Source organism: Zeus faber (assembly GCF_960531495.2).
Source record: "Zeus faber genome assembly, chromosome: 2".
Taxonomy (NCBI): Eukaryota; Metazoa; Chordata; class Actinopteri; order Zeiformes; family Zeidae; genus Zeus; species Zeus faber.
Window position 1 is genome coordinate 18,182,375 of NC_137189.1, and position 25,172 is coordinate 18,207,546.

General features: G+C 44.0%; 3 protein-coding genes across 3 annotated transcripts; 1 reads left to right on the forward strand and 2 right to left on the reverse strand.

The window, feature by feature from the left end:
• Positions 1-237: 237 nt before the first annotated feature.
• Positions 238-4,583, reverse strand: slc35b2 (solute carrier family 35 member B2). The gene is made up of 4 exons (XM_080022480.1): positions 4,383-4,583; positions 2,780-2,970; positions 1,578-1,738; positions 238-1,240 (listed from the first exon to the last, which is right to left on the reverse strand). Exons 1-4 carry the CDS (start codon positions 4,400-4,402, stop codon positions 308-310), a joined length of 1,305 nt encoding a protein of 434 aa, XP_079878606.1. The 5' UTR covers positions 4,403-4,583; the 3' UTR covers positions 238-307.
• A 2,533-nt stretch (positions 4,584-7,116) lies between these two features.
• On the reverse strand, positions 7,117-15,558 carry nfkbie (nuclear factor of kappa light polypeptide gene enhancer in B-cells inhibitor, epsilon). Its single transcript, XM_079996963.1, has 6 exons — positions 14,967-15,558; positions 11,573-11,675; positions 10,436-10,646; positions 9,970-10,058; positions 8,866-9,114; positions 7,117-7,893 (listed from the first exon to the last, which is right to left on the reverse strand). The coding sequence occupies exons 1-6, from the start codon at positions 15,329-15,331 to the stop codon at positions 7,828-7,830; spliced, it is 1,083 nt and encodes a 360-aa protein (XP_079853089.1). The 5' UTR covers positions 15,332-15,558; the 3' UTR covers positions 7,117-7,827.
• Positions 15,559-18,368: 2,810 nt separating this feature from the next.
• Positions 18,369-23,197, forward strand: tmem151ba (transmembrane protein 151Ba; the record flags this gene model as incomplete). The annotated part of the gene is made up of 2 exons (XM_080020082.1): positions 18,369-18,449; positions 21,794-23,197. The coding sequence occupies 2 exons, from the start codon at positions 18,369-18,371 to the stop codon at positions 23,195-23,197; spliced, it is 1,485 nt and encodes a 494-aa protein (XP_079876208.1).
• Between the last annotated feature and the right edge of the window lie 1,975 nt (positions 23,198-25,172).

Consider the following 25,172-nt stretch of genomic DNA (forward strand, 5'->3'; position numbering starts at 1 on the left):
GACAGGCACTACAGACTGTAAAGACTGAAGTCCTATTGATCCCTTTGGGGCATCTCAATGTGTGGGAGCAATGTCCAATACTTCAGAAATGCAACTTCCTACAACTTCAGTGCCTTAGTTAATAAACGGAAAAATTCACTGAAGTATAAACCATATTAAAAAACAACCCCCCCTCCGCCCTCCCCCAACCAAAACAAAACAAAAAAAAAAAACAACAACAACTCAAGTCATGGACACAATTAAAAAGAAGAAACGCGCCACTCAAAACGTGGCCTCCGTACCCAGTTTGGTGCAAACTCGTTCAGTCTCAGACCTTCTGCGGCAGCGGCAGCACGGACCTGCGGCTGCCCTTCACGCGGCTGCGCGCGTATACGCGCAGGAAGAGCGCCAGGAACACCACGCCCACACCGAAGCCGCCCACCAGGGTGACGGCGTGGCCATACAGGAAGCAGGAGAGCAGGATGGCGATGGCCTGCCGCAGCGTCATGATGATGGTGAAGACGGCGGCGCCAAACTGGTTGATGGTGTAGAAGATGAAGAGCTGTCCGCAGGCCGAGCACACGGACAGCAGCACGGCGTGGAAGGCGAACTCCGAGTGGCGTGTCATGAAGGCCACCGAGTCGAAGAGCGCGCCCTGCTCCAGCAGAGAGCCCACCGTAAACAGGCAGGAGAACAGGTTGACCCCGAACATCATCTGCACTGACGACATCTTGTACTTGAACAGGTTGTCCTGCCAGTTGGAGGTGAAGCTGTCGAAAACGATGTATCCCACCAGGATGAGCACGCCGCTGAAGGTGGTGACCGTAGGCGGGTGCTTGGTCGCCGTGCTGGACAGCAGGAACATGCTGACGCCCAGCGAGATCAGCATGGCCGTGAAGTACTCCCAATACTCGTAGCTCTTGCGGGAGACGATCTTGCCCATGAGCATGACGGGGATGACCTTGGAGGCCTTGGCCAGCACCTGCGTGGGGAAGCTGATGTACTTGAGCGCCTCGTACTGGCACCAGCTGCTCAGGATGTTGGAGAGGGAGGCGAAGGAGTACTTGTACATGGGCGCGCCGTGGCGGGGCTGCTTGAAGAGCAGGCACCAGAGGCCCGACACCGTCAGCGCCAGGATGCGGTTCATGAACACCAGGAACTGAGAGTCCTTGAAGGTCTCACCCTCCTCCTCACTGCCGCCGGTTCCGTACGAGCGCGTCATCACCCTCTCCTGCAGGACGCCCCACGTCAGGTAGGACGCCTGAAAGCCAGAGCAGACAGAGAGCACTTAGCCCCAAATATACGCCATGAGCACCTCCTTCTTAGTGGCTGACACAGTTATTAACATTGCATACAAAACAGTCGTAGTATTGACACAGTGCTCCTGTTCCGTGAAAGTAACATAATATTATATTCAACAGCAAATATATCAGCAATATGGGGCAATTTCCAGACACTGCAAATCAAAAAGCAAGTTTGTCCGTCAAAAGGGAGCAACAAGCTTCACAAGCGAAATGCGTTCAAGTCCCACATGAATATGGAGTATTAAGGTTATTTACGCAACTACACCCATTTACGATTTTACCACATTAGCTCACCTGGAGGCCGGCGGCGCAAAACATTAACTTGACAACTTGTCTGGCGGGCGACCCGGAGTCGGCCTCGTTCCTGGGCGCGTTGGAGGCATCGTCTAACAGACCCGACTTTGTGTCACTGCCAAACACGCAGGTCTTAATGACAGGGTAGCAAAAGCCGTGTCCTGGGAAGACGAGAGAGTGGTGTGAAAGACTGATCAAAATTATTAACACAAAGATTTAACTCCTTTGACTACATACACAGGGTTCATTGTGGGATTAAAAAAAAAAAAAATTCTAGTACCTTCAAGTACTTTCAGCACTATAATTTCCACCCAAAACAAATTAATTAATTTTCAATATGATCTTTATTTATTTAAATATAATCTGAATCTCATTGTGTATTTTATATATATATATATATATATATCTATAAATAAATTCGCCACAACATTAAAACCACCACTAATAACCACTAATATTGTGTAGCTCGATACAGCTCTGACCCATCGAGGCATGAACTCCACAAGACCTCTGAAGGTGTCCTGTGGTATCTGGCACCAAGACTTTACAAAAGATCCTTTAAGTCCTGGAAGTTGTGAGGTGGGGCCCCCATGGATCGGGCTTGTTGTTCCAGCACATCCCACAGATGCTCCATCAAATCGGACCCCAACTCCGGCCATCCACATGATGGAGAAGAAAATGTGATTCATCAGACCAGGCAACCTTCTTCCATTGCTCCAGGGTCCAGATCTTATGCTCACATGCCCATTGTAGGTGCTTTCAATGGTGGACAGCGGTCAGCATGGGCACTCTGACCGGTCTGTGGCTTGCTGTGTTTGCGGCTTGCTGTGTATACGCAGGGGATATGCAGAAAGCTGGGATGCACTGTGCGTTCTGACATCTTTTTATCAAAGCCCGAATGAACTTTTTCAGCAATTTGTGCGCCCATGACCCTGTCGCTGGTTCACCAGTTGTCCTTCCTTTGACCACTTTTGGTAGGTACTAACCACTGCACACCGGAAACACCCCACAAGACCTGCCATTTTAGAGGTGCTCTGATCCAGTCGTCTAGCCATCACAATTAAGCCCTTGTCAAAATCGCTCAGATCCTTGTGCTTACACACACACACACACACACACACACTTTTTTTTTTTTAGACAGGCTGGTTTGAGATGGGTGTAGTTGTTCTGCTAGCAGGGTGTAGTAGAGTAGTATGCCACACCTGTTTCTAGGTAGTTGGTGCGTTTGAAGTAGCTAATGAGGAGGTAGCCGGGGATGATGATGGTGGAGTATCCCAACATGTTGACGAGGAAGCGGAAGAGCCAGACATCGTGCCAGCCTTCCAGCAGGGACGCCTCCTCCTCCGCAGCCACGGCCCAGGGGAGGAGGAACAGCACCAGCCCGGGCCACACCCTACGACATGACCACAATTAAAAACACCAAAAATGCGAAAGTCAAATCCTACTGTGCAAGCATAAAAATAACACAACTGAAATGAGCGAGGAGATGATCAAGCAAGGCTTCTGGATAGGGGGTTTAAACGGTTCTCATATCATTAAAGACTCTAATACAAACTGTTAATGGGTTTCTCATCTGGCCGGACAAAATGCTAAACTAAGGCCCGGCAGGTTCATTTTGGGTCACCGAGTAAAGATTATGTAACCGGAGTAAATTAAGAGAGATGCTTGAGTCAGAGACAATAAGAGGTTGTACAATCAATTGGATGGCTGGCCGAATTGCAACCCCAGTCTACCATGGCGCAGCAGCAGCTGAGACCATTATCGAGAGAGCTCCTGAAAAAAGTAATATGGAATCTTGAGGATGCCGCAAGTGGGGCATTTAGTAATTTCAGCACAACCAACTTTATTTCACCCTCATTCAGAGCTAGATGCATGCAATGACACATCTAGAGCATCAGCTGCAATGGCAGGACGAGTTCCTCAAAAAAATAAATGGGCCACTGATGAGTCAAGAAATTACCATATACCCTTCACGCCCGGGCTGAAGTCTTAAAAACTTTTCCATGAATAAGGTGTGCTCCTTGCTGCCGTGGCACAGTGTGTGGATCGCATTCAGGCCCCCTCCTAGGGGGGCTGCCGGCATCCCGACACAGGGCCTCTTTGTATGGGACAGGCCTAGGGGCAGCACAACCTGCTGGTAACAAGCGGCTCCATTGCTGAAGGAATGCCACGAGCGGGGGGACGGACGGGGCGGCTCCGACATATCTCGGAAAGCCACGGACAGCCCACCTTCCCCCCCCAAAAAAACCTGCCCCCAACCTGCTTGAGGGATTCAAGATTTTTCTGAAATTCAAGATTCAAGTACAATGCAGTGAGGAGTAGGAAGAAAAAATAAAAGTATAATTGAAGTGAGGAAAAACTATATATACACATACTAACAAAAGCACAAAATATTAGCAAAAAGCATCCGCAATAGAAATATATGTATGTAATTATGCAACAGAGTATGTGCAGTGTTTAACAGGGAATAACACAGTACAGAGTGTACGGAACTATATAGTCTATCTTTGAAGAGCTATGTACAGATGAAGCACAGGTCAAATTTGAACAAAACACGTGTGGTCCAACACAAGATAACACCCGATCACTGACTTACACGTTTATTTCCCATGAAATACAAGGGAATATTTCAATAAAGATGTTTTTTAACAGGCTGCTTGGCTTGACTATTACGCCGCCTAACTGGTGCGCTGTCAACAATGAAGCTGGCGACTATTCGCAGATGTCTATTAACTAGACTAACTAGAAGCAAACACCAAATACTAGCACCACCATACAGATGCTAGCCGGGTGCCCCAGCCTTACCTCCGCGGAAAAGATGGCATTTTCCCCCCCGCACTCCGTGGCCCCGCGCCTGGCGGAGCCCGCACGCTGAGCGACCTAAGCGTCTCCGCGGGGACAGAACATGGAGCCAGGTTTTTTAACAATTCGATCTCTTTTGGGTTTTGGGGAGAGGAGGGAGGTGGTCGAGCCGCCTCCTCAACTTAGCGCCTGTCTGTGTGTCTGTGTTTTGTGTTCACCTGAGCCGGAAGGATCCCCCTCCCTGTGCAGCAGAAGGGAGGACGCCACCTTTCCCCCGCCACACTGCCGCCCTGCAGGCCAGGAGGTATCACTGCACAGCTTACTGGCTGACGACTATGTGAAATAAGCCGTTGTTATTATTGAAACTTATGACATTAAAATACACAAATAAGTAATTAAAATTTTATTGCGTATTTAATCAGTTTGATATTTATTAATTATCCAAATTATTATATGAGTATATTATAATAAATATTACAAATATTTTTTAATTGTAATATATATATATATATATTTTTTTTTTTTACCAACAATTGTGCTTAAAAAGAGAGTATAGTATAAGATTTTTCTGTAAAATTGCACCACTAGCTGTTCTGTTTGTGTATTGTTATTTAAACGGCCATACTGTAATATAAGTATTGTTTATCAGTAGGTTATTGTAATGTTTTTATATATATTGTTTATTGATTATCCTAGGTTTGTTGTTTATTGTTAGATTTATTTGTATCTATCTATCTATCTATCTATCTATCTATCTATCTATCTATCTATCTATCTATCTATCTATCTATCTATCTGTCTATCTATCTTATTATTATTTTCTTCTGATTAATAGTATTTAGCCTTTATATTTTTCTTTATTTGGTGTATAGAGCACATTTTGTTTGTTTTTTGTTCATGTTGTTTATGTTGTTTCTTCAGTCTGTGACAGATTATTTTTTATACTACACATCCGTCTGCACTCCAATGCACCGACCCGTACCAAGACAGAAAAATAGATTTGTCTATGAAATTCTCGAACGAACTGTAGAATAAACAGATCCTAATTCTATTAATAAAACAGTCAATAACTATATGAAATTTAGATTTTATTTCATATTCAATGGACTTAATGTAATAGGGGTCCAAATCAAAGGCCTTTGACACACAGAGAATGTGCTGAGTAGGAACGGGGAGACTATATGGATGTATCCTTATCTATATACATGTTTTAATCATATCTTATGACAAAACCCATGGCCATCGCCAGCATCGCCGACACCTTAAGACACCTGCACTATGTCATGATGGCACCCCTGGAGCTAGTATTTAGGTAGAAAGTAATCATATCGTATACATGAAAAGAAGTAAAAATACCAATACCATACCAACATTCTATTTTAGAAAAATGACTTGATAATGAATCTCCTCAATTATCGAAAGTACTTATATTACACATGACCTCTTATCTAAGCGTGAAGACATTCAATCCTTAATATAAAATTATAATGCATGAACCTCTACTGCTTTAGCGTTTATGGTCCTGTTATGGAATGGATAGAAAAGTTTAAACTCAAATTGCAAGGTTTCTTATTTATTTTTATTTTTAAACTAATTGTCTGAAAACCAATCTGTTAGTAATAACTAATAACACTTATGGATGTTACAGATTAATGTAGTGGAATACAAGTAAAATGTCAAGCAATAACTTAATCTCTTCAAAATTGTACTTGAGTAAAAAAATACTTAGTTACTTTTCAAATCTGTATTTAGGACAGCCTAGACTTCCTTCCTGTCGCGACACAAAAGTTTGAATGAATGGAATCCATTCAGTGGTTTCATAACCGTGTTTGAGTGGCTGGGGGTTTGTCGGGAGTACTTGCTGTTCCCAAAAATGTAAATGTAAATGTATTTTCAATCAATTCAAAGCTGAGACCCAACTAGAGAGGTCCACTTCGGTTAAAAGTCCTTTTACAAACATGAAACAGATCCCTTGCACTCTGAAGGGGCAATTCCTTTCTTGGGTCTACATTTACATGAGGACTGGGGGAGGGGAAGAGAGATAGACATTGAAAGGTGTGTATGAGAAAGAGTGTGTGTGTGTGTGTGTGTGTGTGTGTGTGTGTGTGTGTGTGTGTGTGTGTGTGTGTGTGTAAATGAACCTGCTGAGTGGAATTTCCAGACGTTCCTGGGTCCATTGTGCCACAGAGACTATCAGGAAGAAGCCAGAGACAGGCGCACAATAGAAACACCTTGGTAGAGCAGCTGACAGGAAACCAGGAAATGAACGGGGGATGTCCACGTGAAAAAGGTTCCTTGTTACGCGTTCAGTTCATTAACATTGATAAAAATGACTTCCTGCTCTATACTAATTCAGCAATATGTTCCTTTGCCAAGAGGCTTATTATAAACAACTCACTTCTCGTGTTTGTTTCATGCTGATGTTTAGTGTCGCATTTACCTCTGAATTACAGATATATCTATTGTGTGTGCATTCGATTAATCATATCAATCATTGAATAATTAATCAATAACTGAATGATTAATTGCTAAACATAACACCAATAAAAATGAATGAAAGAAGTCAATTTCAGTTGGTACATGTTAATGTTCAGTGTTGCATCTACCTCTAACTTTCCATTTTGTGTGCATTAATCGTATAAATTATTCAACATCCAATCGATCATTGAACGACTAATCGATCAACATAACACCAGCAAGAACAAATGAGAAAGAAGACAATGTGCAAGAATAATTTATTAATTTTAATATAAAACAAGTGGTGTGCTTCCAACGGTTTCTAATCCCCAGACAGTTCAGTTTAATAACACATCAAGGCCGAATTACTGTACAGAGGAGACAAGTTCACTACCGACAGAAACATGTCACTGTACAACACAACAGCCATGGTTGACATTCTAACGCTACGTGAGATGAGGTGGTGGATGACTGCCATTTATATTACATTACTATATGTGCTACCTGTGACCTTAATGGAGAGAAAGAGGATGTGATCTGTCGTCGGCCTCACAGACAAAGCTGCATTTCAAAGATAAGATACGTGAACAGGGCCACAGAGAAAAGAAGATAAAAAGGATAAATTATGATTTCACAACAACACCATAGTGATCACACTTCTGATTAGGTTCTAAAGGAGAAAAAAAACAACAACCAGCAAAGCATTGCAAGATCAAGTTTGAATCTGAACTGTCATAACTTTTAATTTGTCTCAAAGTGAGAGTTACATGCCTCCTGGTGAGGAGTAAGTAGACAAGAGTTTACAAGACTCTTTTCTTCCAACTCCTCCTTTCGATATGATAAATAACGATAGAGATCAAATTGACTCAGAATGGGGGTGAATACATGATCATCTCTGGCTGTAATAAAGCTTTCCATTGTGGCGTTTCCGGTGTTCATGGGCGTATCCAAGTCCAAAGTTCAACTTCTGATTCCGCCGCCGCGATGACATTCAAAACACACCGACCACCGACCTCCCGGAGATATGGATGTCGTCAAATGGAAAGAGAGCCAGGATCTGAAAGGCAAGGATACTGTATGTTCAAACTGTTCTGCCATTTTTTTTTTTGTCCGAACTTCGAACTTTGAGTCATTGTTCTTGCTGGTGTGGACTATGTGGATTGTGGATGCGAATCATGTCGCTTCAACATCACTGCAACTCAAATAATCCCTTGAACTTGAACTCATATCTCCAAGATCTGACACACTTTTAAACAGGTTAGTCTAGTCTTCACAGTATATGACCATATACACATTTTGTGCATATGAATTAGAGAGGGGTGAAATGCCTGGTCGACAGGTTCAGCGTGTGTGGTCTACAGAAAGAACCGGTATCAGCTACGGTTCAGGGCAGGGTTTCCCAACCTTTTCTCTGCCATTGCACTTGTTTTACAATGAAATACTCCCACGGCACTATACCGCTAACCACTTACCACTAAAAATGTCACAAAAGGCCACAAACATGATAAACTTATAGCCTACTAATAGTAATCTCTTTCAGTGTGAAACTTGAGCTTATTGTGAGGAACACAGAGCTGCTATCCTGGCTCGACCTGATCAATTTGTACAGCCTTGCTATTTTGATCTTGCAACACAAGAGCTAACAATGGGTCCCAATGACTCCCTAACAATGGGTTAGGGAGTCCATTGAAAACAGAAATTGGCACCCAGTGGTAAGAAAAAAAAAAGAAAAGATGAGGGGGCCTACCAGCTATTCCTCACTTGAAATACTGTTTGCTAGACAACATCAGACTTCATTGTCCTGCCAATTCCGGCAAGAAGGGTCACATCTCGCTGACACCAGTGGCGTCCCCTATTGAAGGCTTGCAGAATATCTCGATGGCATATTTAGCTTCACTTCAGTCCTTATACAACAACTGCATCTCATAAGACCCCACGCAGGAGAAGGAACGGCGTTTGCGTATACTACGACTCTATCGAGTCCGACAGTCGAACCGAAAGTCGCTCAGTCGCTCTCCCAGAAACTCACATCCTCGTTGCCGTCGGCGAGGTCAAGCGCCGTGTCGTCCTCCATGTTCCGCAGCATGGTGTCGGCGCCGGACTGGCACAGGAGGTTGGCGACGGCGGCGTCCTGACGGCCCACAGCCAGGTGTAGCGGTGTGCAGCCGTTGAACATGGCTGCATCCACGTCGGCACCCCGCTGCAGCAGCAGGTTCACCGCTTGCAGGTCGCGGAGCTCCACGGCCAGATGGAGAGGGGTCTTCCCGCTGGTTCCTTCCTAAAGAGGGGGGGGCGTAAGGGGGCGAGGAGGACAAAGAAGGAAGAATGATTTCTCTCCTGGTATATTTGCTTCTAGTTTTTGATGGATGCAATTGTCATTTTCCAGGCTGCGGAAGGCGTTTGCAGCTTTGTTTTTGTTATCATTACTGTCATCGATGGCAAAAGTAGTGACGGAGGCCGAGCGATATCTTCAGGTAGTGATTTCAACTCAGAGGAATCTCCCCCCCGAGCTTCGGGTTAGTCTGCAATGTTCCCATCCGCAGCCAATTCGTCTTGGCCGTGTGCGAATCGGGGGAATGTGAGCAAACCTCAGCCCCGTGCCCCGGCCTAAACATATCTCCAAAAATAATCACGCCCCGCCGAAACCAAGAGGAACCCCTGAGCTCAGCCCTAATCACGAGCCTATCGCACAGGTGCAGCTGATTTATAGACGGGGAAAAAACATTGGAGTAAGCGAGTTAAACATAGTTTGAAAGGGGGGCGTGTCGGGTTATAAATTGTTGAATATTAATGGCTCAAATTGTAAAAGATATCAAAGCTGTTGAAACAGGCCTTGGAACGCTAACGGGCTCCAGAGCTTGTGAGAGAGCAGGTTGGAGTGAAGGGTCGCCCCATCAGCAATGCCCCTGGAGAGGACAGAGGATCTGTGTCTTGGTTCAAAAAAAAAAAAAAAAAAAAAAAAAACCTCCCGAAGCCTCTTTAAATAGAACGTAAGGTAGAGCAGAGGCTGCTGGGAGTCAAACTGCTCCTCAACAGTCGCGCTGGAAAAACCACCATTTGCAGTCCCGGGTACTAGTATTGAAGTGTTGAAACCATGTACAGTATGTGTATGGAAGTAGAGGGGAAGACCAACCTGGATATTCAGGTCAGCTCCCTTTTTCATCAGCAGCTTCATCAGTTGATGTTGCCTGTTCAGCGTTGCCAAGTGCAGACAGGTAAGACCTGGAAGTACACATGTGGTTCACAACCTGGAAAGTCACCCCATTTTTCTTTCCTTTATCTTATTTAAGAAAAAAAAAAAAGGCGATATTAAAATTGTGTTTTTTTTGAGAATTAAGCATGGCAAGTTTCCTGGGACAAAGAGAAGAGATCAACCTCTGAACAAAGCAAAATCTTTTTTTGTTTTTCTTTACATTTAAATGTGTTGCTAAATATGGGCTTTTTACACAGGTACTTAATTTAAGAAATGTAGCATGTTTTGTTCTTCCCTTTGTAATTTGGAAATAACCCATCGTGCAAACCAGGCAAACACATGAACAGGAAATAATATGTCCTTATTGAAACATCACATCATCAACACTGTTCAGTCCTCTGGTCACCTCTCCAATTCTGGGCCTCTAGGACTGGGACTAGCTTGGTGGAGGAGACCTCTCTGGTCATGGTGGCGGCACAGTCCGCCCAGCCGTGCTGGCAGGCCACGTGGAGCGGGGTGTTCCCGTCCTGGTCCTGCAGCTCCAGGCTGGCCCCCTTGGCCACCAGGTCGTGGACCACACTGCACAGGCTCAGGTAGGTGGCCAAGTGCAAAGGCGTCTGGAAATTACAAATATAGTTCAAGTTCAAGAGATTATTTGTCACATACATATACGTATATGCAGCGAAATGTCATGACACCCGGGGATTACGCACAACATACTGTACATATAATGTACAATATGACGCTACAAAGTGAACTGCTTTTAAGCGGCATTTTGCTCTGTGGTTTACCTCATTGTTTACCACTTATACAATGCAATATCCTGTTAACCACAAATAACGTCACAAACATGTACAACTGCTTATTATTCTGACCTACTTATGTGGAAATGGAAAACTTGAGCTTGCTTTTCACTCATAGAGCTGCTATCCTGGCTCTGTCTGTAATTGACGAATAAGTCCAGCCTTGCAATTTTGATCTTGCAACACAAGAGCTAAATTCCATAATTTATTTTTTTCAAGTTAAAATTAAAAAAAATATATATATACAGCCCACCTCCCGAATTCACTTAAACACTTTAACTTGATAGAAATTGAGCATTTGTTTCTGCTTCCTAGTAATCATGAGTCATTGAGGGCTCTATAGGGTCTGGCTATGGAACAAGCTGTTCTTTTTGAGTTACTTTAGCTTGTGTTTTCTGTACTTTTCCTCTATCAAACAGGCAAAAGGTGTCATCTTGACACGCTGCAAGTATTCCTCAGCCCACACAAGACATAAGCTGCCCCATTAGAACTATTTCTATTTCTGCATGAGGTAGAGGAGGGAAGTTTCCGATCAAGGTCCCTTTTGAGTGAACAAAGGAACCACCCACGAGAGGCAGGATTCGCTGCAGGGAAAGAGGAACAGCAATTCCTTTGAATTTCTACGGCCACAAACAGTGTTACTGTGGGGCATAGATGCCACGCAGACTTTGAAGAACAAGTCGAGCGTCTGCAACTTCCAGCAGAGTCTCTTAAAGGGACGATATCATAAGTTCACTTACCTGGTACAAGTTGTTTTGAATGTCCAGGACGTCTTTTGGGAATATCTGTATCAGTTGTTGAGCAAAGTATTTGTCTTCGTGGATGATTGCCAAATGCAGCATTCTAGGAAGGAGAGAGAGAGAGAAAAAAAAAAAAACACTGTTGCAAAAAGTCACACGTTTTCTCTGACGTTGAGCAATCCACTCAACAGTGAGCGGAGAAGTTGAAAAAAACAAAAACACTGCGTTTCAGCAACAGACAAAATCTTAATGTTGCTTAATAATTTTCCCCTCAGACTTTGTGTTCATCTACCGACAAAATAGTTTGAGATATTGAGCAATAAAAATGACCTTTTACGCACATCACACGGTGCATAAAAATGAACGTATTAACATGAAGTGAAAAAAGAAGACGCTCACCCCACAAAAAAAAGGTCGCAAGAACCAGGAAATGGAAACAAGCGCTGCTTAATTTAGACTAACTCAGATACACAGTGGGGTATAGGGCCAAAAATGTCTATCATCGTTTAATGGTAGAATTTTCCACATTTGCTTTTTTTTGATTGCGGTTTCCCTCTTTAAGTCGGATTTGCAAGACAATCGGCTTTCAATAGAATCCATGGACAATCCAAACATTGACTGTTTTTTTGGAGCGCATGATCTCGAGAAATAGTAGTATTAGATCATGACGAATAGCATATTGAAAACGACACAATATTAATAGTCTCAAATTTGGCATGATATTCAGTACACATTACATTCGGTCTACGACTAAATCGGTTCCTTTGTTGTGTTGGGTTATGGGTGTCAACAAATAATGTTAAATGTGTCTAAATGTCGACAGTATAATACAAAAGCTCCAATACAATTAACAAGTCCCCTGTAATGTTTATTTCACACTGTGTACCACTCATCCCACTATGCTCATTAGCATCTATTTACGATTAAGAGATACCACACCCTTTTAATATCTTGATAACTATAACAAGTTGTGGTTGACCTTGCATGTTCATAGAAATTATAGAAAAATATCCCTTTTGCATTTACTGTAATACATTTGTTGAGAGAATCACTTTAAAGACATAGTGTTCCGCACTTGACTTTGTGGTTGCACTCTTAACAATGTTTTTAGAAGTACTATAGGATTCATTTTTGCATATATGCTGAATAAATGCTGATATAATCTAATCTATTTAAAGATTCAGTTTGATGTCTTCCAAGCAGTCAATTATGAACTAAATTGCAACGCCAATCGTTGATTTCTAAGTTAAACCAAAAATATAATGATAATAATAATAATTTCATTTAGAATGTTATGAGGTGAGGAGATCAACTTGCAGACGAGAATGTTATACATCCGATGAAGGGATTTTAGATGGAAAATATTGTACACATAAAGGTAAAGTAGACAGAAAGAGAAAAATTCTTCTGGTAGAGTACTGGAGTGGAACATTATTTGAAAATGCTATAAGGCTTGCGTGAATTGTTTTGGCTGCATGTGTATACGTCTGTGTACACGGTTTGCCAAAAAATACTTTTCTCAATGTGCACATCAGGGGTAATAATAAACACACTCTGGATAAGCGAACGCGGCTCCGTGGAAGAAAATGTGTGCCAGCGGAAACAAAAAGAGGTCAGAGGTTACCACCAGCAGCGCTTTGCCTGCGACAGTGGTTTGTCTTCTTAGACTAGAGCTGGGTTTGGGATTGAGTATCATCACAATCTGAAGGACTTTATTTCGCCAGGTGCATTTACATGTACTAGTGATTAGTGGCGCGTGTCTACAGACAATTAGTATTAAAGAATCCACAAATAAAATGAACTAAAATAGACTAAAAAGTGAAGTAAAGAATTGTATAAAATTTGCCAAACATACACAGATAGCCGAAAAAAAGCAAAACAAGACTAGCCTAGACATAACTAATAATATTTAAAAAAATATATATAATGCGATCCTGTGCACAGGATGGGTTATTGGTATGGGTATAAATTATGATTGGAAATAGATGGCTCATGATAGGAGTCCATATGGAGATAGTGACAATTTAGAAATAATCAGAAATCCTACCAAGTTTTGACTCACTTCACTCTAATACGGAAATTGAATATTTTAATCCATTTGTGTCTATTATGGCGGATAAAGATGCAAAAATGTCAAGTTGTGCTACTACCATCATTCATTTCACACCTCCCTGTTTGTATAGGGATCTAATGGGCAGTGCGCGATATAGTTAAATTTGTCTTTAGGGTTGGATTACAGTAAATGAATGCAACTGTCCGAACTTCATAGACGGTTCATCGCTCTTGTAATCAGCAGCTCTACCTGCTTGCTCCTAATATCCACACGACTGATGATTGTTTCTCAAATGTTTCGTGTGTAGATATCCTTTAAGCTCCAATGGCCCGTTCCCAGTATCGTCAAATACTCAATATTGATGCATCTGTCAAAAAGCATTGTGATTTTTGGTGGGGCCAGTGGGGGGGGGGGGGGGGGCAACCAAAACTTTTTTTTAATATGTAAGAGAGACATGCTGGAACATAACAACGTGTGTGTGTGTGTGCGCGCGTGTGCGTGTGCGTGTGCGTTTCGAGGGGAACTCCAGAGCTATCTCTTTCACTTCTGCTATAACCGAGCGGCTCAGCAGGACTTTAACCATGGCGTGACTTTGCCAGCTCTAAAAACACACAGGAATGCACAGCGCACGATGGAAAACGGGGCAGATGTGCCGCAGAACTCCCTTTAACTCACCTGACCCGAGAGACTGGCGATCTGAGATAACACCTAACCCTAACCCCTTTGACTGCACATTCCTGTTCAAAAGACGGATGAAGTCAAATGAGCCGGGGAAACTTTTCCCCACAATGCCGAAGCTAGAATGCTGCTGTCATCTACTTTGAATTATTGGAAATGATAATGTGTTCAGACGAACAAATTATAAGTTATGACGTTGGGAAAAATAATATGAACTAAATATTAACTCACTGTGTGTGTGTGTGTGCGTGTGTGTGTGTGTGTAAAACGCTAACGAATGATAAATCGCGATATTTCCTTACGATTTTAACATCTCAATATAATTTGATACATCGTTTTGAGGATATTTTGAGATTGGCTATTGGTTACATAGAAGAAATATTTGAGAAACAATCACAATCGCATCACTTTAGGGCAATTCACGCGGCCTTAAACGCAACCTTTAACTATATAACTACAACTATATATCGCGATATCACGACGATCAAAATCCCGGACGATATTAAGTCGCGTATCACGATGTCGAGATGCTTTATATGTATTTGTTTGTCTATGTCGTTATTGAATCATCTGTGTGTGTGTGTGTGTGTGTGTGTCTTTATCACCTGTGGTACATTTAAATGGGCACCGGAGCAGTTGGACGGTGGTAAAGTTTGAACCTACGTGTCTCCGTCCTCGGTGATGGTGGTGAGGAAGCTTTCTTCCTGGTCACTGGGCTCCGGTTCATCCGGGGCTCCGGCACCACGGTGCTGCGTGGAGACGCTGCAGTCCTGCACCATCTCAGACAGACTGTCCACGCTGAGGGACGCCGAGCCGTACGCCGAGTCCAGGCGCTCCTCCGTCCCGGCGCACAGCTTGTCCCCGCTCGGTTCGCCCGGCGACCGCGGGTTAGAGTCCCGTTCCGTCCCGGTGCCGGCGCCGCCGCAGGGGGGCTCGTCCTTCAACATGGACCGGTACGAGTCGATGCCGGAGTCCGTGCGCCCTTGCTCCTCCATCTGATCCCCCTTCCTGCACCCGCCGCTCGCCATGCTCGGACCCTGAACCCCGACTCTACCCCCCGGGTCTTCTCTGAATCACTCCGGAGTAACGCGCGGATCCCTAGTAAAAGCGATCGGAGTTTGAGTCGCGTTGGGTTTCATGACACTCCGCTCCGGGCGCTTGTTAAACCCCGATTCTAAACAATCCGGCCCCAATCTCTGGAGAAGGGTCTAAAACACACAGCGAGCCTCATCGTGACTCTGCGCGCTGAATAATGAGGCTGTGCTCTGCTGGCCCTGCGTGGTGTGGGGCATGTGAGCAGAACGGCAACCGGGGGAATCCCCACAGGGCGTGGCGTGGCGTGGCGTGGCGAGCCAGATCTGCAGGATACACGCCGTGTGCGCTCACACGCAACACTAGAATTCACCAGATCCCATACTTGACCTGTTTTGCGAACGCATGGCAATACAAGCTGTGCCCCATATTGCGTTTTTGCAGGAAATTATACCCCCCCCCCCCCCGCGCAAGTCCGGCTTTCCCAAACGGGATCGCGCTCCCCTAGAGGATCCTCGGAGGAATTGCAGGGGGCCCGCAGCAAAAAGAAATGCTCATATAATCAGTCATTTGTTTTGCCCTGTTTTGCAGCTACAATGTCAAAGTGCACTTTGACACAGGCCTGCGTTGCAGTTCCACGGGACGAGATGTGTTGCTGCACGACAAACCTTCCCAATCGAGGAATCTGCTGGCACATTTGCACAGGCGATGAGTTTCAATTATTTTCTGTGTGTGACTAACTATAGGAAGTTTCCCTGGCATAGATTAGACAAAGAAAGTGGTTTGACAAATTCTAAATCACTTATTAAGTGGTTCACCAAACCAAACCAAAGCCATTGCCGTGCAGCTAATACCCTTATTATTGTCAAGTGTGTCACATCAGATTTTTTTTTTTTTTCTTTTGCACCCTAAATAGACGTATCATGGGCTGTCCTTTAGAGGGCAGGGCACACACATACAAATACTGCTGTCTGTTCTCAGAAAGAAAATGTATTTTTTAATAAATTCTTCAGCCACTGGGTAGATCTAGGAGTGGAGCGGACCTTATGGGGGAAAACCTTAGTTGTTGTAATGAATGGCCACCGTTACGTCATTGTTGTGATACCTTGTTTATTTTATGCTGCTCATTTTCTGCCTCCAGTCCAATCTGGCCCAATGTCTGTCTGGACCATGTGCCATTGTAAACACTGTAAGCTCTGTAAACAAACACCTGGCTGCAAAGATAATTGTAGCTTCACCACACACAAAATCCTGTCATAAAAAGAGCAAAAACCATAACACAGTCTTAACAAATGGAAATATTTTTCTTCTGCCTTCCGCCTTGCCAACTTTTCCTTTCCTTGGTGTAAAAATGTCCGATGTAGCCACTGCGTCATCTTTTACTGTTGATCTTACATGGTGAAGATTGTAAGTTAGATGGAGCCAACTTAAACATAAAGTTTGTTCACATTTTATTTAAAACGAGAGACAGCCAGTCAGGGATTTAAATGAGTCACAATGAGATTTCATGCGTGGGGGCGACTCAATACTAAAGGAACAATTGTGGCTGTGGACAGATCAGGTGAAACTATTGATTCTATATCCTAGCTCCACACCGAGGCTTTCCCTTTGTCCCTGTGCCACAGGTCACCGGCACTGGAGTTCCCCTTGGCTATTTTTAGACCAGGGCTAGCTTGCAAATCCAGAATGCCTAAAGCAGTTGACCTTGAATTAACCATGCCTGTTACAGGGCCAGACCAGATGTGATTCAACGTATTGAAGTGTAACGTTGTCAGTACATCACAATGTGCTCTGTAACAAAACAGTCTTCTCAAATCAAATGAGGAGAGTCGGTAAGACTACTGTCACTCCAAAAGGCATTACTCCTTACATGGTTTCATGTGCCCACGTGCTTTGTAGTCGAACCAATACAATTACAATGGGATTTGTGATGTTAATTAGGATTAAACACAGTGTGCTACACAAAGATAATATGCTAAACAATAGCTTGTGTTTTGTTTTTTCTTTTTTTCAACACCAGCACCCGCCCTGTTACTGGAACTGCAGCATTTAATGGACCATGGTAGTATATTATAGAGCGACAGGGAGGAGCTGCTTTGGGGTGGATCATTTCAACTTGTGTGTAAACACACGTTAAAACATGATTATATAAATAAGTAAATTGTCGTTTGACACACAAAATTGTCATAGAAAGTGTGTGTGTATGTGGTGAACAGTCAGTTCTTGAAGTGGATGTGCTAGAAGGAGAAAAAATAGGCAAGAACAAAGTGCAACCCCGCCCACACACACACACACACACACACACACACACACACACACACACACACACACACACACACACACACCGGTATCCAAGTGAGGTCCGAGTAAATACACCTGGACAGTGAGGACCCCTGTTCTTGGAGCACCAAAAAAATTCAATTCGGATATCGGTCGTCCAAGTAAAACACACACGCGCGTGCGCACACGCGCGCACACGCGCGCACACGCGCACACACACGCACGGTTGTGTACAGTATATGCCATTTGTTCTTAGAAAGCATCAGTTATTCCGACACCCGAGCCTCACTTGAACGCATCACATGCAGTAAATTGTTCCAGGAATAGGATTTTGTTTACCCGGAGCGTGGATCCGTTTCCCTCCTACTTGCACTGGGTTCTTATTTACATTTGGGTGCTGTGATCTCCGCAACCACGTGTTTTCCTAGGAGCCTTTTGTCCTAGTGTGGTGTGTAGCTGCTCCTGCTTCCCTTTGCAGCAGCCATGGCCACTCGATCCCGACTAACCGACCGAGAGGAGGTCCTATACCGGGGATGAGAGGCATTTTCCCGCATCCTCACCGACAGCGCTCGGCCTCAGCCTCCCGTCGCCAAGCAACCGCTTGCTCACGTGCAGGATGCGTGGATGAGGTGAGGGCGCAGCATCTTTTGTCATCTCTCAGTGTTTCTTCCTCTCGCGTTTCCTCTTGGACGATGAGGAGCGAGGTTGCTCTTCGGAAGTCACAGTTGGTGAGACTAGGATCTGTCCGGCACCATGTCCCCAGCGTCGGCTGCGGCGGCCAGTGAGAGCAGCAGCACCGTCCCCGAAGAGGAGCCGGAGAGTCCCCGAGAGGAGGTGAGGACCGTACACCTCCAGACAATGGCTGGTTGGCTTTCTGTATACAGCTCCGTCTGCTCTTAACAATAACAGTAATAATAATAATGAAACAAACAAAACAATGATATTTATTATTATATTTTAACAACAATAACAACAACAACAACAATAATATAAAAATAACAATAATTCTAATAATAATTATTGTCCACGCACTCTCAATTGCAATTGAATTTCAGGTATTAAAGCAAAATGAAAACACTTAAACATTGCTGCTGTTACACAGAAATATGTGTCCTGCCATTTCCACAACTCTTTTCATATTTTATTGCTTCTTTGTCTCCGATTGCGCTTAGGGGACTGATGAAGTGTAAAAACAACTCTCATAGCTTTGGGATCCAATTCACTTCATAATAATATAGCCTCTAGGCTTCCGGGTCAAATCGTGTCCTCACCGTAAGTACAGGAAAGTGTCTCCACATAAATCATAGACAATGTATTGTGGTTCGCTACCATCCTATACTATGGATACTACGTATGCAGGTGTAGAATTACTACAGGCTATAGGGGATGGTGTCAGATAATTTGACAGGTCACACATTTCGGTGTACTGCAACACACGCCACAAAGACAAAACCAATCCAAGGGAGAACGGGAAAATTCAATTGAATTTGAATCGCCTTGCAGTTTATTGTTTTCCCTAATTTCCTTTGACTTCCCCAAACACCCCAATTGAAACTCCTAACCCAGGCGGACTATCACGTCAGATAAGACATATCTATTTGCGTCTCTATTATACAAGATTTTATGTAACCGGCATGGTCTAATCATGTCCAGACAAGGCAGGGAAGAAAGTGAGAACTACTCAGTTAAAAAGTAAAATATTTAATGACTTATGTGTGTAGAATTGACGTGTACATTAATTGTCTGCAGCAACAGCAGCAAAAATACAATTTAAAGTAATATATTTATTTTATGTGGCTTTTGGTTAATGGATTTTAATAATCTCTTATGAACCTAAACACAAAACGATTTGATACAACATGTCTAAAGAGCAGTTTTGCCCACTCTATTGCATTCAATGAGTTGAAGATAATCTTATCAAACATATAATAAACCAATAGGGTTCACATGGCACGCATAGCCATAACCTGTATTGTCGAACATAGATTTTGTGCAGGAGAATAGAGCTTACACTGTTAAGTCGAATATAGCAAAGGAAAACTTCTGTTAAGTGTTTTTTTCTTTTGTTATTTATTGTTTAAATACATTTTCTGTTTGTTTTCTCAACACATTTTTCAGTATATTCATGACACAGATCTTGAGAAACTCCAAAATAACCATGGTGAGAGTGGGAGGGTGCATGTGTTCACACCATTCTCTTGGGTTTAATCAACACCTTTTTCGTAGAATTGATATTTCACAAAGCAAGAACTGAACATTATTATCATTTTTATTATCATCATCATCATCATCATCATCATCATCATCATCATCATCATCATCATCATCATCATCATCATTATTATTATTATTATTGTTATTATTATTATTATTATTATGCTCTCATAAATGTGTGTCTTTAGGAGCAGTATTTCCCACCGTAACACATTTTTTTATGTATCTTCCAACTTAAAGAAAAGTTGCAGGAGCAGGTGCTTATTTAGAGTTTATTACTAGTAAATAACAAAGAACAACAAACTAGTTATTTACAGCTTTGCAGTGAAACTAGAAATAATTTTTTGATTCAGATCCACATTTCATAATCTCCTGAAACATGACATCTTTTTAAAACTATTATTTGATAATTATTATTATGATATGGTTATTATTTGATAATAACTTTATCAATAAGCAGGACTATTATCAAGAGGGATTAGTGAAGTGTAATTTAAACATTTAAACATAATCGGGGCTCTGCATGGATGCCATTCATTGATCATTGATTCTCAATGGTCTGGTGAGTTGGTAATGTTTCCGCCTATGAAATGGGAATAGCAGACATCTGCATTAGCACATACTGAAATTGCCACCTAAGATGCTTGACAAAGGAGCATAGTAGCAACTTAGAATTCAGACCTGAGGTTGGCATGTTTAATAACATTCACAGATGAATGGGGAAGAGTCCCTCAATCCAAGGCAACACTTTGCATTTAAATGTATTTAAACTATGATTTAATAGGTATAGATTTGCTCTAGATTATGGCACGGGGTTTGGCTTCAAATCATGAGCAATACATTCCAAATACCAGAAGGATATTTAGCCCTAGCTAGTTCAATCCATTATGGAGGCCACAGTGTGTATCGTGTGCTGAAAACTGTGTTGATTCTAGTTGCAGAGAGTGCTTAGGGTAGCAGTGAGTTTATATTCCTTAATATTGGCACATGAGCCGAATAGGGAGTTTTGAAATTCTAATCCCCTGTGCCCAGCAGGGTGCGGGGTACAGTGGGTAAGGGACCAGGGGACCACGGAACCATGGAGCTGGGGTGGGGATTATGGAGAAAGTACATGTATTATTTATTCCCAGCCCCTATGTCAGTCAAAGAGCAGTGTCTCGAATGTTTAACTGTAGTCGTACCCACACTTTTTACCATTCTGTACACAGGGACCCATATGTGGTAGGACTCCGTTTGTCCATTCTATGATGTTGCTATCAACCCGATCCCTCAGGTTACATGATAATGCACGCCCCACAGCGATGTCCATCGTGTTTTTTTTGTTTTTGAGTCCCTGCCAAATGTTTGCGGTGGCATTCCAATCGGGCCTGACTGGGCTTTGCAGCAGCTCCTGAGCCGGCGAAGCCGTGAGGCGGAAGACGATAGCACAAGCTTTACACCACCATGGTGAAACAGCTGCATTTTTTTCTGGGTGGTCTAGCTGGCATCAGCTGATGCTCTCTGGCTTTTTTTTTCCTTTGAATAAGCACACACACTCACACACTTGCACACACACACGCACACTTTTGTACTTGCTTTCGGGTTTTGTGTTTGGTTTTATTGTAACATGTGAAGACGAAGACATGAGCAATCAGCTTTCAACTCATGCATTAACTATGGAAATGCACTTAGAATTGTGCATATTTCCTTAAATATTTCATATGCTGCCAAGAGTAGCTGTTTTCAAATGTATGCTCTATTAATAAGTATCAAACATATCTTAGAAAGGTAATCAAAGACTGTTGCCAATCATAATGATTTGTATGCCTATCATAAAGTCGCCTATTTTATTGTTGACTTAATGTATTGTTTGTGCATATATATATTTTTAATTTGTCAAATTTTACTTGGTTTATTCCTCTTGTTAATGCATTCATCATAACAGAATCTTGGATGGCAATGCTTTTCTCTCTCTGTGTACATAGCAGCGGCCTCTGAAACAGTCCCTGTGTAAGTCCCTGTGCCGGGAGAGCCACTGGAAATGCCTCCTCCTGTCTGTGCTGATGTACGGCTGCGTCGGTGCCATGGCCTGGTGCAAGGGCAAGTCCTTGATCTACCAGGACAGTCCCTGCTCCAACGGCTACATCTCCATCCCCCTGGCCTTCCTGGTCATGCTCTACGTGGTCTACTTGGTGGAGTGCTGGCACTGCTACACCAGGAACGAGCTGGAGTACAAGGTGAACGTGGAGAGTGTGGCCCAGCACGTCCAGCGCATGCAGCAGGCCACGCCCTGCATCTGGTGGAAGGCCATCAGCTACCACTATGTTAGAAGGACCCGGCAGGTGACGCGCTACCGCAACGGAGACGCCTACACTACCACGCAGGTGTACCACGAGCGGGTCAATACCCACGTAGCTGAGGCAGAGTTTGACTACAACAACTGTGGGGTGAAGGACATCTCCAAGGACCTGCTGGGCCTGGAGGGCTTCCCCGTCACCAGGCTGAGGTTCACCAAGTGCTTTAGCTTTGCCAACGTGGAGTCTGAGAACTCCTACCTGACACAGCGGGCCAGGTTCTTCACGGAGAACGAGGGCCTAGACGACTACATGGAGGCCCGTGAGGGCATGCATTTGAAGAATGTAGACTTTAAGGAGTACATGATTGTCTTCTCCGACCCCAATCACCTCCCTTGGTACGCATCCATCTCTGTGTTCTGGGTGGCGGCTGCGTTCACCCTCTCGTGGCCTCTGCGGCTGCTGACAGAGCTCCGCACGGCCTGCATCCACTACCATGTGGAGAAGCTGTTCGGCTTCGACTACGTCCCTGTCACACCTTCGGAGGAGCAGCCATACTGCAGCCAAATTCCGCGGGTCAACACTGTGGACAGCACGGAGCTGGAATGGCACATTCGCTCCAACCAGCAGTTGGTGCCCAGTTATTCAGAAGCGGTGCTCATGGACCTGGCCCAGCTTTCCGGGAGTTGCAACAGCTACTCGGTGTGTGGTGGTAGTGGTGGCTACCGGCAGAACTGTGAGTGCTGCCACCGGGCCATCAGCAGCTCCTCCATTTTCTCCCGCAGCGCCCTGAGCATATGCAATGGGGGGAGCCCGCATATCCCCTTCAGCGCGAGCCGCTTCTCCCTGGGCCGCCTGTACGGCTCCCGGCGCAGCTGTCTGTGGAGGAGCAGCGGGAGCCTGAATGAACTGCCCTGCCCCACCGAGAGCACAAACTGCCTGTCCTCCGAGCAGCGGGCCGGCGAGGAGAACCCTCCGGCCTACCAGGATTCTTTTTACTTCCCTGTGCTAATCGTACACCGCAATGAAGGCTGCCTCAACCACAGCCATCGCTCTTTGCTGAGAAACAACTCTTGTGTGGAGACCTCCCTATGACAAATGGCCCAGGGACATCATGCTCCTTCCGTTCGGGGGAGGTTCACAGGCTGAGAAAGGATCTCTTACCCAACCCTAGGTTAGGGTTCGGGCAGGACACAAACTGGCTACTACACTTGAAATGATTCTATTCTATTCTATTCTATTATATTCTATGATATACTATTCTATTCCAGTTCATTAACAACTCTATAGGGTGGAGTTGTTGGTGGTTGCAGACATGAGTGTCTTTCATTTCAAAGTAGGGTTGTGTGGCAGTTCCGCTCACCACACGACACCTGAGTGGCGTTTTCAGGGCCCTGCTCCCGTTAAGATGTAACGAGCCGGGAGCAGGTGAAACATTGCCGTGACAGAGGCTCTCTCTGCGTGTGTGTGGGGATGGGTGATTTACCTGTTGCTCGTTGATTGCTCTGACACGCAACAGGCATACAGCCATCTCTGATCCCGGGCCCGATTGCCTAGACCCAAGACAGGTGTGGCTGCTTAAACCACACCACAGGCTGATTTCTTTCATCCTCATCTCCAATCTTCAGGAGAATATTATCGTTGGGAGGAACAACCTGGAAAAACCTGATGATGAGAAAGCGTGTCAGTACGGCAGAGCATTTAGTGAGCCAGCTAAAACTAACTTGATGCACTTAAGAGTGTTTGTAATTGACTCAGAGTCAGAGAGTTATATTCATTACTTTAGCAGTCAAATTACAGTTTCTCCTCTTATCAGTTTGACTAAGTGTTATTGTACTTTGCCATCAACATCAATTCCCAGATATGAAATCTGAAAAAAAAGAAACGATTGTTCCTCAAGGATAAAAATAATATCTGATCCTGCGGTTCCGGCTTCCCGTTAGTGTGATGTCAACGAGGCAGTCAGTGCAGTGACACTATACTTCCTGGTTTCTAAATATAGCCTCCTACCAAATTAATAATTTAGTAGAAGGGGGCTAAAGGACACAAGAACTTCAATCTGATACATAAAATACATAAAAATAAACACTTTGTCTGTCAGTCAGCAGAAAATGTCCGACTCCATTTAATGGGGAATTGAATAATAAAGCAGTTTGCTGTGAAAAAAAAAAAAAGACAACCCTTCTTATGAAGTCGGAGGAGTTGTGTTTCATGTTCATTTTCTTGTTTTATTATGTCTACCTCTTCATTTAAGTGCCTAAACAAATCATCTCCACTAGAAACACCAACCTCATCTAGGTCTATCCATTTAAGTGTAGAGGTTAATGGAGAAGGTGCAGGGATACAGGAATAATGGCGGGCGGCAGAGCACCACAGCATATTGCTGCCTTCTAAACATAGTCAAATAGACTGTATACTTGCACCGCAGGAGTAAGTAGATACTCCCTTCCCCGGGGAAGAAAACAGCTCTCCATGTGCTCCTGCTGCTGATGTGTATCAGTGAACCAGACACTGGAACTAGGCCTGAATGCAGCTACTGGTGATGTCACATCTAATAATACGATCACACAACTTCAAAGAAATAAAAACAGATTACACGGCACCAGCGCCTGCTCGTAATGGGCTCTATTCTATGCCTGTGAGCCGCAGGAAATTTCTCAAGCTGTAAACAGCAGGGGGCGTCCTGCTGTTCAGGACGCCCCCTGTTGAACTTGTCTACGAGTTGGTAAACTCGAATCCAGGAAACACCTTCAAACCTGTCCGTAGAGGGGGCCTTCCACGACCGAGACCTCCAAGTTCCTACAACAATGGAATTTGTGCAAAACCTCTCTCCCCTTGAGGATCAGCTGTCTCTCCAACTGGGTCCTCTACAGTGATGAAGCTTAGTGACGAGCGGTCACCGCGTCCTACACTCCCATCTTTGATAATAAAAGCACGATCACGCAAACTAAAGGTCAGCGATGACTGCATGGTGTGTCGGATGCGATTTCCATATTTTCCTCTCTAGTCCTTGGCTTTGAGTTCTCATCAAAAGTTTGTGGACAATTCTGTCCCTGTCCATTAGTGTTGC

Bases quoted from the DNA above. Each gene is read 5' to 3' on its own strand.
- slc35b2 (XM_080022480.1), bottom strand. From the start codon at position 4,402: ATGCCATCTTTTCCGCGGAG. The intron at 2,971-4,382 runs GTAAGGCTGGGG...GTCATGTCGTAG, and splicing joins ATGCCATCTTTTCCGCGGAG to GGTGTGGCCCGGGCTGGTGC. The intron at 1,241-1,577 runs GTGAGCTAATGT...TCTGGCTTTCAG, and splicing joins TTTGCGCCGCCGGCCTCCAG to GCGTCCTACCTGACGTGGGG.
- nfkbie (XM_079996963.1), bottom strand. From the start codon at position 15,331: ATGGCGAGCGGCGGGTGCAGGAAGGGGGATCAGATGGAGGAGCAAGGG. The intron at 11,676-14,966 runs GTAGGTTCAAAC...TCTCCTTCCTAG, and splicing joins ATCACCGAGGACGGAGACAC to AATGCTGCATTTGGCAATCA. The intron at 10,647-11,572 runs GTAAGTGAACTT...TGTAATTTCCAG, and splicing joins TTCAAAACAACTTGTACCAG to ACGCCTTTGCACTTGGCCAC.